This window comes from Leuciscus leuciscus, assembly GCF_965113295.1.
Source record: "Leuciscus leuciscus genome assembly, chromosome: 2".
In the NCBI taxonomy this organism is placed as follows: Eukaryota; Metazoa; Chordata; class Actinopteri; order Cypriniformes; family Leuciscidae; genus Leuciscus; species Leuciscus leuciscus.
Window position 1 is genome coordinate 48,993,094 of NC_138726.1, and position 15,521 is coordinate 49,008,614.

General features: G+C 36.2%; 2 protein-coding genes across 10 annotated transcripts in view; one reads left to right on the forward strand and one right to left on the reverse strand.

Annotated features, from left to right (window-relative positions):
• mespaa (mesoderm posterior aa) overlaps positions 1–15,521 on the forward strand; it is a 259,472-nt gene that overhangs the window by 138,523 nt on the left and 105,428 nt on the right. The window lies entirely within an intron of this gene.
• LOC309488859 (uncharacterized protein) overlaps positions 1–15,521 on the reverse strand; it is a 72,875-nt gene that overhangs the window by 4,540 nt on the left and 52,814 nt on the right. For 7 of the 9 annotated variants that reach the window (XR_014202288.1, XM_082157282.1, XM_082157281.1 and 4 more), the window contains 18 exons: positions 14,484–14,551; positions 14,325–14,376; positions 14,098–14,242; positions 13,503–13,651; positions 13,006–13,152; positions 12,043–12,290; positions 10,526–10,651; positions 10,321–10,438; positions 8,725–8,976; positions 7,785–7,861; positions 6,540–6,721; positions 6,245–6,327; positions 5,424–5,600; positions 5,083–5,235; positions 3,998–4,059; positions 2,582–2,626; positions 2,335–2,385; positions 856–1,293 (listed from right to left, as the gene is read on the reverse strand). Coding sequence is in view for 8 of the 9 variants with exons in the window: in XM_082157282.1 (XP_082013408.1) it covers positions 856–1,293; positions 2,335–2,385; positions 2,582–2,626; positions 3,998–4,059; positions 5,083–5,235; positions 5,424–5,600; positions 6,245–6,327; positions 6,540–6,721; positions 7,785–7,861; positions 8,725–8,976; positions 10,321–10,438; positions 10,526–10,651; positions 12,043–12,290; positions 13,006–13,152; positions 13,503–13,651; positions 14,098–14,242; positions 14,325–14,376; positions 14,484–14,551 (2,573 nt within the window). In the remaining variant the exon portion in view is untranslated. The remainder of the gene's footprint in view (positions 1–855; positions 1,294–2,334; positions 2,386–2,581; positions 2,627–3,997; positions 4,060–5,082; positions 5,236–5,423; positions 5,601–6,244; positions 6,328–6,539; positions 6,722–7,784; positions 7,862–8,724; positions 8,977–10,320; positions 10,439–10,525; positions 10,652–12,042; positions 12,291–13,005; positions 13,153–13,502; positions 13,652–14,097; positions 14,243–14,324; positions 14,377–14,483; positions 14,552–15,521) is intronic. The other 2 variants (XM_082157280.1, XM_082157279.1) reach the window with 2 other exon arrangements.

The following is a 15,521-nucleotide window of genomic DNA, read 5'->3' on the forward strand; positions in this document are numbered from 1 at the left end:
CGCGCTGAAGTCCCGTGGGAACTCAGTTGTAGCCGGAAAAAGGTAAACAACAGTGTGCAGGTGGGAGGAGCGTCGTGTGTGTGAAGAGTGATGATCGGAGTGGCTCACAAGTGAAGAAGAAATGGTTCGCGTTTGTGCCGTTCCGAATTGTGGCAACAGAATGTGAAAATACAAGAATTTACATTTTCATCGTCTTCCTTTCCATGACCTCGAGATTCTGCAGTTGTGGCTAGTTGTACTTCAACTTGATGTGCAAACTCCCATAAGAGTACTACGCGCTAAAGATTACCGCATTTGCAGCGAACACTTTGAAAAAGATGACTACACAGACACAACACAGCGGGGCCGGTTGAAGAAAAATGTCATTCCGTGGACGAAGACACGTGCAACAACTGTGGAGGTAAAGTAAACACGGGACTTCAGCGTGAGACTACAGCTAGCTGTCTAAAACACTATTTAGGTGAATTTAAACAATGGCAAAGTTGCTAAACGCATCTTGTTGTCATGTAAGGGCCCTGTTCATGTTGGACAGACATTTTAATTGCATTTTGTGTCTGTTAAGAGGCACAAAGACACCCTTTATGTTTATGCCCCCATAACTGCCGTTATAGCTGAATGGGAGCTCTGGGCATTAACTGTAACAGCTCCGTGTTGCAAGCACCAATCCGGTTCGTTCTTTTTTCTATAGACAGTATTCACAAAGGTCTAACGATCAAGATTAACTTAAAAATTGAAAAACTTAAAGAATTTTCAATAACACACTGCAGAAAGAAATATGATGACCAGATCTTTATTCGGAGTGAATTATTATTATAAATAATGACTGATGTAATTAATGTGCAGTTCAAGCCTCACCTCCATCTCCCGGAGGTGCTCCACTCTCTCCAGCTCCCTCTGAATCTGCTCCCTCTCCCTCTCCAGCCTCCTCTGAGCGTCCCTCAGTCTCTCTAGATCCCTCTGATATTCCTCCTTCCTTCCCAGCAGCTCCTGCTGAGCATCCTCCAACTCCTTGTTCCTCCTCCGCATCTCCTCCTCCCTCACGTGCACCAGCACCTCCCGGTCCGTCAGCTCCCGTTCCTTCACTTCCCACTCCTTCTCCTTGCGCCGCTTGTCTTCGGCGTGGGCGGCTTGCTGGCGCTGCAGAGCGGTGGCTTCCTGGCGGTGTCGCTCCAAGCTGCGCTGTTTCTCCTGCTCCACCAGCGAGGGGGGGCGAGAGGAGGAACGGGACGGGGCGCGCTCGCTCAGGGCCTGACGCTGGTCCTCGATGAAAGTGTCCTGCTGCAGCACCACGGCCTGTGAACACAAATCATGTAGAAACCATTTAAAACAAGATATTATCTATAAACACACACTTGTGTCCGTTATATCACACTGGAATAACCTATTCATTAAAATTATTACTGTACCTGTTTACACTACTATATCTATACATCTATATATCTATATATCTATATATGTAGCTGGGTTTTTTTCCTCTCCTTTTTCCCCTCTATGTGTACTTGTGTGTATATGTCATTGGTCTATTACTTTGTATATGCAGCTATGTCTTGTTAATAAAAATAAAATAAAATACAGCTAGTATGAGGATACAAGTATGTACAAATTTATAAATATATTCATATTCAAATTTATAAACATACATTCAAGTTTTGTACAGAAACAATTTTATACAGAATCATGTAGAACAGCATCAATATACCGTAACAGGATAACTTTTTCCTGTTAAATTTAGCAAAAAAAATTTAAATATTATAAATTATAATAAATAAATACATTTTATATATATATATATATATATATATATATATATATATATATATATATAATTTATTTATTCAATTGAATTTAACAGGAAAAAAGTTAAATCCAGTATAATATACAATATAGACCTATATGACATCTATATTAATAGAAATTCATTAAAAAGTTCATGATCAGATAGTAACTGTTACACACATGTAGTATATATAATGTTTATTATATATATATATATATTTATATCTATATATTTATTTATTATTAGGTATGTTCAACTGCTCGTAAAGCAAATATCTAATCAGCCAATCAAAAGGCAGCAACTCAATGCATTAAGGCATGTAGACATGGTTTTATTATCATATTAATATTATAACATTGTTAACTTATAGATAGATAGATAGATAGATAGATAGATAGATAGATAGATAGATAGATAGATAGATAGATAGATAGATAGATAGATAGATAGATAGATAGATAGATAGATAGATAGATAGATAGATAGATAAAGTTAAGATGTCAGTTAATAATTTTTTGGTACAACGGCATATATAATACTGTTTTCGAAATACACACCTGAAGTGAGGTCAGGAGGTCATGAAGGTGAGTGACACTACTCAGGACCTGCTGTCAGGAAATACAAGTCAGTAAGAAATATATAAATGTAATTCAAGGATGTCATAGGAAACAGTTGTTATCTTCTCGACATGTTATCCAAGTCCACTGATACTTTGCCAGAAAGCTAAAAACATCATCCACAACCCCAAGAAGCACTGAAGGATTACACCCTGAACCCTAAAAGAAGCATGATCTTCTGTCTTACCTCGCTGTTTTTCTTCAGCAGGAGCAGCAGGTTGGCATTTCCTCCCTGTGGAGCAGACAAGCAGAGACTGCAGCTTTACTGAACCCAGCTGAGAGTGTTTAATCAGCCCAGCACTAGGCCTGAGCCCAGCACACCGCTACTCATTACGCACATTAAGGGAGTCAGGCCATGCTGGCCGCTCATAATGGACACTTATTCATTTTTCCACCCTCCACTGAGCTCCCACTGCACTAATGACTGCCATTAGCTACCAAACCTGACAGGATATAATCACACTGCATGTGTGTGTAGTAAACACTAAATGACACTAGGGGGCAGTATGGGTAATATGGTTCAGTTTATTTAGTCAGATAGAATGCATACGTTTCATTATGATGACTATTTTTGGGAAATAGTCAAACTATTATTTCAATTTGACAAGTTGTCAGCAAATATGCGGCTTAACGAGTGACCGTTAAAATTGACATAACTAAATAATATTCATGAATAATATAATGTGCGCATTTTTCAATCCACATTTGACGGGATTCCGAGCTACAATAAGATCTTACCAAAAAGATTAAAAAAGCTCAATACTTGAAATTAATTTGCTGTGCATCCAAAAAAGGATCACACGCCGAGATCCTAGCAATCTTCTTTTCATTACAAGTGCAAAAAAATAAAGTGCTTAGTGCATTTAAAAATCAACAAATGTTTCGGTTATGCAGGATTTTTTCAGTGTTCCTTTTTGGATACACAGCAAATTCATTTCAAGAATTGCGTTTTTTGAGCACTTAATGACTATTTCTTTATTTAATATTTAATGCACTTGTTGCACGTTGTTGGAATAAGGAATGTAATATATTTTTCCTTTATATTTTTATATATTAATATGGTACAATATTTTCCTATTCAAATCAATGTGATAATCGAGTTAGGTCAAAAGTAATCAGATTACGTGTATTGTAATGGATTAAGTTACTAACTACATTTTTTGTCATGTAATTTAGAATCAGTAACCAACTACAATTTGTAAGTAATCTACCCAGCATTGAGACATTTTTTTAAGTTAATGTGTCCTTACTGAATAAATGTATAAAATTCTGTCAATAAAAAATAAAAAATAAATCTTACAACCCCCAAGCTGAACGGTTTATAAATATGAACACATTCTAGTTTAAATATTCAGATTTACAACTACTGTATGTTTACAGACTCGCATATTTTGAAACTCTATATGTAATCTAAATGATTTTTTTATTGATTTACAGCAATATACTCAAGATTGACATCTGTATATTTGAATAATGAAACTACATTTTCAGGATTTATATTTATACATTCAGATTAGAACATAAAGTGAGATGCTGACTGGGAAAAATAGTGTTAGCTTAGACAAAAGATAATTTCCTATTGGCTGGAGCACAGGCCTTTTACCTTCTTTAGCACACTGTCAGATTCTGTCCTCCGAAGATCTTCGGCTTCCTCTTTGTCTCCATCTACAGACACACAAACACAATAACTAAGCAGGATCCAATCAGCAATCAATCATGCTTTATATAAAAAAGATTTATAGTTAACATGAACTAACAATTAACAATACTTCTGCATTTATTAACCTTAGTTAAACTAATCTCAACGTTTATTGATGCATTATTAAGATAAACGTTACTGTGAACATGAACATTATTAACTAACATTAACAGGTAATACATGCTCCAAAAATATATTGCTAATTGTAATTGTTAGATAAAGGAGAGCTACTATGCTTTTTTACATTTTCAGCTTTCTTTAGTGTGTAATGTTGCTGTTTGAACATGAAGGTGGTCTGCAAAGTTACAAAGCACAAAGTCACTCAAAAGGGAGTTATTCTCTATATCAGAAACGCCTCAATTGTCGTCTTGAGTTTTCTTCCAGGAACGAACACGTCACAATATTCCTCATTTAAATAATTCCCTCCCATACGCAAAATAAAGGAGCGAGACCTGGTTGAGTTGTGTTTGCAGTGTGTTGAAACTCATTGTTATGGTAACGGCTGTGACATTTCCCAAACATGCTCGAGGCGGCTGACCAATCACAACACACTGGACCAGCTGACCAATCAGAACACATTGCACTTTTTGGAACGAGGGGCTTCATAAAGACAAAAACGATACTGACAGACTGGGAAGAGAGGTGCTGCATCAATGTAAAATATGTGAAAAATATGTGTTTTGAACATTCAAGCATGAAAACCTTATTCTAGTAGACCCCAAAAACACAATCAAGACTTTTATTAAAGGGGACGTATTATGCCCTTTTTTAATGTTGTATAAATATATTACTCATTGTTAGTTCATATTAGTTAAAACATTAACTAATGTTAACAAATGAGACCTTACTGTAAAGAGTTCCCGTTTTCTTAATTAAACAAAATCTTGTAGTAAATTAGATACAAGAAGTTTGTTTGCAAGTAGTCATCCAAACAATTATTAATGTGACATAAAAATGACATTTCCTGACCAGTACATTAAATGTCTCACGTTTGCAGATGTTCATCTGGTGGCTGTCAAATCCTCCGAAGGTCTCGGCTCTGCGTGGCAGACACACGGGCCCCACGTTCCCCTGAGCGCAGGCCACCTGCTGCCCGACCGCCCCTCCCAGAGTGCTGTTCACCAGCGCCTGCAACATCTCCACTGTGCAAACACACACATGCACGTCACTAACCGCATTACATTAAGTGAGTTACTAGTCCTGGAAGAACATTAGAGCTGGAAATGAGATGCTGCCACAGCTGCCACCAAACACAAATAAGTCACAAATAACACATCAGTTTTAAGAAGACAGGTGGAGAACAGCTGAAGACGCTGGTTGTGTTTCTTACCCTCTCTGAGGGCGTCTATCATGATGGGTTCCCCCTTGGTAACGTCCTCGCTGTTGGCCCTGAAGAGCATTTTGACAGCCGAAGCCGTGTCGTCGGACGAACCGCACATGTCATGGAAAAGCTTCATCTTCTCCATCAGGAGTGAAACGATCTGTTCATCTTTCCTCTGGAGCATGTCTGAAAAGAGCGTTGTCATTTGCAGATTAAGGATTTGGAAAAATTAAAACCCTCTTTCCTGCACCATTATTTGTGTTTTTTTCACTGCTACAGTATGAAATGAACAGCACAACGTCAAAAGAAATTATAGTGCAGATTTATTTAACTTAAAGTCTAAACTGAATGTAATGAGAGAACTGTGAATTAAGATTCATGATAACTAATTGTGCATGTTACTTGCTGATTGAATGCAACAACATACATTGCAACAAAAAAAAAAAGATATAAGAAAATGACTCGTCTGGATCATTTTAACAAAATGGTCAAAAACACTTACAAATCAGTCTCAAACAATTGAGTTTTATTGAGTGTCTTCAATGCTTGCACTATCATAAAAATAAAAATACGTTTTTCAAAAGATATTGTTTTTGATTAGTAGTCCTGCCCTAAACTCTTTTGTTTTCATAGATATAAATTGGCACATTAAAATATTTATTTATTAAAAATAAATGGATAACATAAAATTAGATATTGAATCAATATATGTATATATGTGCGTTTGCAAATATATGAAAAATATTTTAAAAAACTACTTTCATTTTAAAAAAAAAAAAAAAAGACAAAGCGGTATTGTAATGTAAGCTTACAGAGAGAAAGCTGCTCACCTCTCATTTCTTTACTTTTAGTTTCGAGAAGCTTCTTGTCTTCCTCCGTTTCACTTGGGATCCCTTCATCATCGTCCTTTTCTCTGTGAACCCACAAGAAGCTGTCAAATACACTTTCATTGCCTTTGCACCTTTATGAATATTCCTTTCCTCCGGAAAACACCAACCATCCACCACTCCATTTGTTCAATCATTTAATTGAATTATGACATACTTAATTGTGTGATACGTTTTAAATAAATCAATATTTGAATGTCTCGATGGAGAGGGATGGCTCAGAATATCTGGTACTCACATTGAGTGCATGGCGTCCTGAATGAGCTGCATCCAGGTGTTGCGTTCCTCTCGGGAACTGGCGTGAACCTCCACCATTTCGGGGTTTGCGATGCCGGCCGTGATGAGGAAGAGGCCACGTTCCTCGTGGGCCACCTCACGCACGATCAGCTTCTGCAGGGAGATAGCGGTGGCTCGCTGGTCCTGTTGATGAGAAAAGCAAGCGCCAGACACAGAATGAGGAGGGCGGAGTGAAGGAGAATGAACATGCAGAGAGAGCGATCAGAGAGATGGAAAGAGAGGAGGAGGGAAAAACAGAGCAAAAAAAATAGTAATCATCTAATTGAACTGAACATCAACATTTAATATACAGACATTTTACACTGGAAACAAACTACAGTCATCCATTGTGTTTTTGCTAATCTGAACAAATATCTAAACCTAAGTATTAAACTTAATGTTAAGGATATCTAATATAATCTAATAATGGCTTGATGAGGAGGCCAGCTTTTCACGTTATATTCCCATTCTCGATATATCCCCAGTCATATGGACACATTTTACAATTAACACACTTTTTCTTAAGAAATTAGGTCATATTAAACATGTATTCTTTACCAAATGCAAAGCATATGTCTATTTAGACAAAATTAATCCGAAATAACAATGGATGATACTTTCTGTACAGAGTGTGAAATTTCCTAGTTTTCAAAGAAAACGGTTTGTAAAAACATCATGAACAAAGATTAAGATTAAGTAATGCACAATGGACTAACATGAATAAATTGTACTTCTATTAACTAACATGAATAAATATTTTTAAAAATGCTGTAAAAAATATAGTGCTAATTGATAGGTCATAGTTCTTTTAATGCATTAAAGGTGCCAGTTATCCTTTTGTGTCGGAATGTCTGTTTTTGTTTTGGTCTGTGTGATCCCGCCCACTGCCAATTTACCCAATAGTTTTTCAACACCCCTGGGTTACCAGTTCGGCGGAAAACACAGCGTATTGCAGCCATGGACGCAAGCAACGAACTGTGTCAGAGACCGCAGATTCAACCCACCCTAAACAGCCTTAGCATCCATCTGTCCGATTCTTGTTGCGTGTCATCAATCTGGCAACCCACGTGAGGGCAGGGGAAACAACTCTCTCCAATATTTTAAATTTGGACTGCAGTATCCATTTCAACCGCTAGCTGTCCATATTACATACTGCACCTTTAACCAATGTTAATACATGAGAAGGACATCAAATCCAATCACTCACCAGAGACGCAAAAACATATTTCTGATCTTTTTCTTGAAGGAACACAAAGACATCAGAGAGAAGAAGTGCGTGGACATCTAGGGATCAAAAAAACAAAGACGATGCTGCTGTTACAGTAGATATTCAATTTAAACAAAATGATAGCACTTTAGTTTAGGGTTCAATCTTCACCATTAACTAGTTGCTTGTTAGCATGCATATTACTAGGATATTGTCTGTTTATTAGTACTTGTAAAGCACATATTAATGCCTTATTCTGCATGACCATATTCTACATCCCTTAATCCTATTCAATAACTAAACAAACTATCATACTAACTATTAATTAGCAGTAATTAGAAGTTTACTGAAGCAAAATTTGTAGTTAATAGTGAGAATTGTACCCTAAACTAAATATATATAAAAAATTAGAGCCACAAATAATGATGCAATACTATTTATGTGGACATGTGCAATAAAATAAAATTAAATTAAATTAAATTGAAATAAGAAAAATGTAATGCTCATGTTCTAATAATAATAATGATGGGTTCACACCATGTCGTAATTACCGTAATTTTGAAACGACAACACATGACAATCTACTCTGTTGTTGACGTCATCGGACTAGGAATTATGTGTTTCTATGTCATGATGTGACATGATGTGAACGCACCTTAATTCAATATTAACTGAAAACTAGCTAATAGTAGCTATTATTATTTTAATCTGTCATTACAATCATACAACATTACCAACAGACTCTCAAAAATTAATTTGGAGGTGATCAAGATGATCAGATTTCAGCACATGAGATCTTTAATACAGTATAGTTTGAAGAAATTTCATTTTTCAAAATGGAAGAATCACCCATATATATAACGGTTTTCCTTTTCACCCATATTGTTGAATAAATGAGGTCTACAACGAGATTTACAATAACAACATTAAAGAGTTTTACCCTTTAGTCGTCCAGCAGCGTTTTTCAGCTGCAGAGGACCATCATGGAGAAGCTTCCGACAGCGAAGCAGGTCCTCTCGGGCAAACATCTGGCCGTTCTTCATGCGCGTGATGGACTTGCTGTCCGTACGGCCGTAGATCTCTTTCAACTTTTTCTTCTTCTCATGTTCATTTACTTTATTGTCCACTGAAGCAATTATGTCTTTCACCAGCTGAAGCGCCTGCGTCAAGTCCTCAAAATCCTCCTCGTTCTCTGCACAAACACACACACAGACAGACACACAGGTTTATATGATATTGAATTGTAATAAATTCCTATAAACAATCAACAAGTCCATTTAGTTTCATTATAGTATTAGACTGGCAGGATAAAACCCTCTTGAGAGCTATAAGCTCCTTCTCAAATTGCCCCTGAAAGGATATTTGTTATACTTGATGCTCTAATTCATTTTAAAAATCTCTTTGTTGGGAACGTGACCAAAAAGCCTTTCAGGCTGGCTGTGCAACAGTTGGAAGTGATTTGCGGTAAATGTGGAATGTTTACACATTATGGGCTCATGTGTGCGGCGGAGGGCCCATCCGTAAGACAAGCGTGTTTACCGAGAGTGAAATATTGGTGTGCTATTCAAACACTGACGGGCGAGTCGGTTTGGAGAACTGAGGCTTGACTTTGCTTACTGCCAACATCTTTGGCTCAAGTCCAATTTCATAGTGTCTGTTTGTCTCATTTTTGTCTTGTTTTGTTATCTCATCATATCTGTGTATTTGTAAATGACACTAAGCACAACAAAATCAGAGTAGTTCACAACCTTTGAAAGTGGCTGTGAGGTCTCAAATCTATGGTATACAGCACCTGCAAAAGAAGCCCTTTTTATATATATATATTACGCTACAGTTCAAAAGTTTGGGGTCGGTAATATTTTTTTATTATAATATATATATTATATAATCCATTCTTTTATTATAAGGCTGCATTTATTTGATTAAAAAAAATAGTAGAATTGTGAATTATTACAATTTAAAATAGTTTTTTTCTATTTGAATATATTTTAAAATGTAATTTATTCCTGTGATGTAAAGCTGAATTTTACCCATCATTACTCCAGTCATCAGTGTCACATGATCCTTCAGAAATCATTCTGATATGCTAATTTGCAGCTCAGGAAACATTTCTTATTATCATCAGTAATAATTAATATTACTTATTAATATAAATAGTTGTGCTGCTTAATTGTTTTGTGGAAATATTGGATGGTTTTTTGATGAAGAGAAAAGCATTTTTTAAAACACTGTCACTTGTGATCAATTTAATGCATCCTTGCTAAATAAAAGTATTATTTTCTTAAAAAAATAATAAATCTTACTGACTTTGTCTTACTGTGTGTGTTTTTTGTTGTTGTTGTTGTTGTTTTTTTGTCTATTTACAGGACAATAATTGGGTAGGGGTGAATTAGAGCTCCCACGAAATATGCATTTTATGCTGGAATATCCATTTAGTCCGAACACTATTGCTCAGAACTGACTGATTGATTTCTTTAAGAAAGATTTAAAACTAAAATCGCAGCTCATGACTGCAACTGGTCAAAGTAAATCTCACCTTTTGTGTTCTGCAGGATTCTCTGTAAAAGCACAGGGTACTTTGTTATTCGCTGAGTAACCAGCAAAATGCACTCTGGGATGCCCATCCGCCGGACAACACTGCTGCTCATTTTTTTCTGGAAACAAGACCACATTGAGGACCGTTAGGTATCTTCTTGCATATATTGGGAAGAATGTCCAACATAATGAATTGAAGAATTTACCCTGATGAATGCCTGGAAGCGTTTGTCTCTGGCATGCAGCTCCTTGTAGAAGTTCACTGCTTCACTGTGTCGACTGCAAAATTTGCCATAGATTTTCTTCATGCTTTCTGCATTAGAGCCTGAGAACTGAAGCACATCATGTGGTAAATTATTACAGGAGCTAGGATATGAACAATGAATCTGCTGATAATTCATATTGACGTATGCACATAACAAATACAATATATTTTTTTACAAAGTTTTTTATTTTTACTTTATATTTTGAAATTATTTATTATTATTTTTATATTATTATTATTATTGTTATATTTATGTGATTTGATTAATTTAGTTTTTTTTTATCAATTCACAAACTGCAGTTTGAGGATGTTTACACGACAACAATGTACTAAAAATGGAAACGTTTTCCTTTCTTTTTTAAAATGTTTTGCGTACAGACGACAACGTTGCCAAAACGATCATCGTTCACAAGGATCAATGAAAACGACTATAAACGCTGTATTATGCTGCCAGGCCAGTAGTTGGCGATGTCACTTTGTAAAGAAACATTACGTGCTTGTGCACAAACGCATTTCTTCTACATCTGTAAATAATGCGTCTCCGCTGGCACTAGTAGTGGTGTAGTAAATCTACACTTTGCAGGAGGAACGTTAATAAACTTGAGCAGCACACACACACACAGTTCTGTAGTCTGCCATTGTTGTTTTGGTTGTTAAAGGAACCGTATGTAAGATTGTGGCCAAAACTGGTACTGCAATCACTTTCAAATTACTGTAGAGCGGTGTATGCCCTCCCCCTCCCCCCTGACTCGAGGTTGCCAGATAGGCTGGCATTTTTTATCCGACACGTTTGTAGCTGCAGCTGTGGTAACTAGAGCAGAGCTGGCATCCCGGATGCCGAAACACTACTGACTTCGTGATTGGTAGATAGGTGGAGGGTGGTGCATCAGGCCAAAACACAACATGAAAACATCAACATCAGTTGAAGGCTGCAACTTCACTTTTAAATGACAATATCCTGGCCGGACTACTGTTGTCAGGGATATAAGTATTTGAAATGAACATGATTTCTTAATGTCTAGTGACATATCAGGGCCATTTTATGATAAATTGAAATACATTTCTTACATACGGTTCCTTTAAGCAATCAAAATCAGAGTACTCGTGCATGCCTATAGACTGAAGAGGTAATGCACATGCGCATGACAACACTGTTTTCACAAATTCACATTTTTGTAGTTTACACAGAGAAGATAATGGCATCGTTTTCATCAACGATCATCAACGAGTGGATCTCTGAGCTGGTGTGAGTGAGTGGAGGCGGGGCTAATTTGCATATTCTTAAAATCGCATATACTAATTGAGGCACAATTGAGTTACATTAAAGCTATTTATGGCATGAAGATTTTTTTTCAAGGAAAAAACATTTAAATATGTCATTTTGGTGATCAAATATGAGTTTTAAGGGATAAAATGATTGACTACAGGGGGACTTTAAGTAAAATCAAACACCCTCACCTGGTTGACCAGCACATCTCCTATTCTGTTGATTATAAAGCCGTTCGTTCCATCAAGGCTGGCTTCCTTTTTCCTCTCCAGCAGTGCACTGAAAAAGAATGAGTGGAGATCCAGGAGCTCCTCCAGCATGGGGAACATCTTCTCTACCATCTGGACCTCCAACTGGAGATCTGTCAGCACGCCCTTACTGTACACATCAGACATGATCCGTAACGTCCGCAGGTGATGCATCTCCGTCTGGATCAGCTCTGGATTGATAAAGGAAGGAAATGTTTATATCCAGACATCTGGGAAAGCAGCAGTTACCACTCTTATTGCTTTTGGGCCAGACATCAAAGAAATGTCGACTCTTTGAACAGCAAGAGATTCCCATGTTAAAGTTGCCAGTTACTTCAAAACAATTCACTTTAATTGTAAACTAGCATCTAAATGAATTTATTTATCAAATTGTCAACAATCGTGTTATTTGTAAATTTGTACCTATTGTTAACCAAAAGAACCAAGAGTAATTGCTTCAAGTTAAGGTCAACAACACTGCTGCAAAAATTATTGCATGCGATTTTTGATGCATTATTATAGTTTTTTTTTATTTATATTTGTATATTTTGAATTTGGTTTTTATTTTTGTATTTTTAGTTTCCATTTTAGTTTTAGTAATTTTGTTGAGTTTTTGTAATTTGTATACGTTTACACACACATATATATATATATATATAAAAATAAACGTATACAAATATTAATTTCCTTTATTAATTTCTATTTCATCTTTAATCTTTTTTTAATGCATTGTATATTGTCTTGATTCTATGCTGGTCTTCCTGCAAAACCAATTGCCCTTCAGGAACATTTCCCTGGACGAAATGTGCAATCATTTAGTCAGTGTTTGTAAACAAAAGCTCAGAACAGCAAATGCTTTTGGCCGTAAAGAAAATAAAAACGTATTCAATTGTAACATGGACTTACCATAGATGACGTCTTGCCTCTTAACGATGTCCTTCTTGAGATGCTTCAGACATTTCTTGTCTACAGTAATGCTCCAAGAGTCAGCCTCCAGTTCTTTAACATCTGCTTCAAACTCTCCCATCAGCCGGCTGTCAACCATCTCAGTTCCTTTAGAAACCAACAAAATGTTTATTCATACATTACTAGAAAACCTGTGCAAATGATAAAAAACTAGTGAAAGTGAATAATGAAGGAAATGACTGAGTAGAAGGGGAAGAAAAAGGACAAGAGGCCAGATTCAAAACTAGGCCTCCCATGAAGCCACAGCTCTGACAATTAATTACTTGTTTTTAAAAGGATAAGGACTAATTCTTTCTAATTCATGCTGAAAAGGGAACATGCTGGATAGTCATTTTTTCCCTGAAAGATTTTAGGTTGGGCCCTCTTTTAGATGCTTTTGAAAGTGCAGGAAATTGCATCTGGTACAGTATAATACAGGAAGAAATATGTCTGCTCACCTTCATCTAGAGACTCATTGGACGCTGTGACCTTATTGGGTTTGTGGAGGGAGTCTGTGGATTGAGAGAGATATCGCATTCCTCTCAGAGGTATATCGTCAAACCTGCAGGAAGGGATGAGGTTGGGATGAGGGATGACGTCAAGTGTCCTACAGGCAAATTCATTGGCTTTAGGTATCAGAAGCTAGAGTCAGCAGTTAAGTTGTACGTTGAGAATGGCGTACTGCCATATTACCCGTGCTGGGTAGAAACTGATTATACGCATGTAATCTGCATTACATAATCAGATTGCAAAAATTAAGTACTTTTTAAAATACTGATAATCAGACTATAGTTACTTTTTTTTATTGATTCCATGATTGCATATTACTCACACAATGGCACAATGGTTTTAGTCATTTCAGTATTTTATCTTTTTTTTCAGCTTTATTTCAATTAACGAAATATTTTTTGTCGATAGTTTTAGTAATCAATAACAACACTGCTACTGTGTAGTATGCAGTATAGTTGCATTCCATTCTGAACATACTCAGTAACTACATTTTCAGTTGAATCTTGATAATACTTGTTGGTGTGTGTGTGTTTAGGCACTAACATTGAAATATTGTTGATGGACATGCTTTTCGAGAGGTTGCTGCTGTGGAAGGGCATAATACTGGTGGGTCGTCTGGAAGGAAGAATCACAGAATGTTCCTCTGGAGAAAAGATAGCAGACCAGGGACGCTCCCGCAGTGTGGACGCTACACACAAAAATACGCCATTAAGATCAGCTGACATGAAAAAAAAATCATAGAATGAAAAGAGAGAGACCTACAAACCCACATTTTGTTCGTAGAGTGACGACAGGCATAGTGGTGGACTCTGGTATTGCAAACTGTTGTTTATGTAACAGAAAAGAAGGAACAGATTGTTTTTAACAACACAATGCCGACACGAGTAACTGAAAGAATTGGCACATTTTAGAATGAAAACAACTCAAACCTTCATTCTGCTTTTGGGACACATGGGGAGGGTTTCTCTACAGCTCTTGTGAACTCTCACATTGCAATCTGAAAAAATAAACATCACAAATAAAAACATTAGCAAAGTACTCATTTGCAATTCACTTCTTTGATAAAGATGCTATATTGTGAATGCTGCAAGTGTAAGGTATAGGTTTGTGCTTTTATAATTTTTTTAAATATGTATATTTAGCTTTAATTTATTTTTATTTCCGTCAAGTTTCAAGTATTTTAGTACTTTAACTTGAACTTATTTTAGTTAGTTGCCAAGGTATTATGTCTAATTTTAGAGTTGTTTAAAGTTTAAGTTGGAGCAATGAAGGGAGGATTGTGTTTGTTTGTGTTGATTTCAACTATCAATAGTGTTTCTCAGAAATTGCTTACTGCACCTTTACATTTTCAATCTTTCAATTCTTTGATAGAGATGCATCATTATTTGTTACCAAAGCATAAACACAGCCTTTTCTGTTAGCAGATTTCACCTCTATGACCAAACATAAGGGTTTAATCATGCACCCATACCGGAAGTCATTGTTTTTTCTATTCTGGCTTATGGTCAAAGTGGTAAAGACAGTTGGGCTTAGGGTTAGGAATTCCTTCCAGTCAGGAAACTCCACCAAGCTCACAAATGAAATCCCAGAAACGTGCCAACAAGCACTAGTAATGCAGATCTTTTGTAAAGAACAGACTCTGAATATATATAATATCATTGTTTCTTATTACTTTTTTTTTTTTTTTATAGTTTTATTATTATTTCTATATAGATTTATATTATATTTTTCTATTACTACCAATGGGCTGGGCAATGAGGCTACAGAAAGATGGACTGAAAAATAGACTCAATGGGAAGTTTAAAGTTTATTTACAGTAAATTGGAATGAGATTAAAATATAAAAAAAATAATAATGAGGGAGAAAACATTTTCTCCCTGAATGAAAACTATTTTCTCTTCAGCGCTCCATGAGGAAGTGAATGATGTTACCAGAACTGCTTCCTATTTTTGAGCAATGAGTCTTTT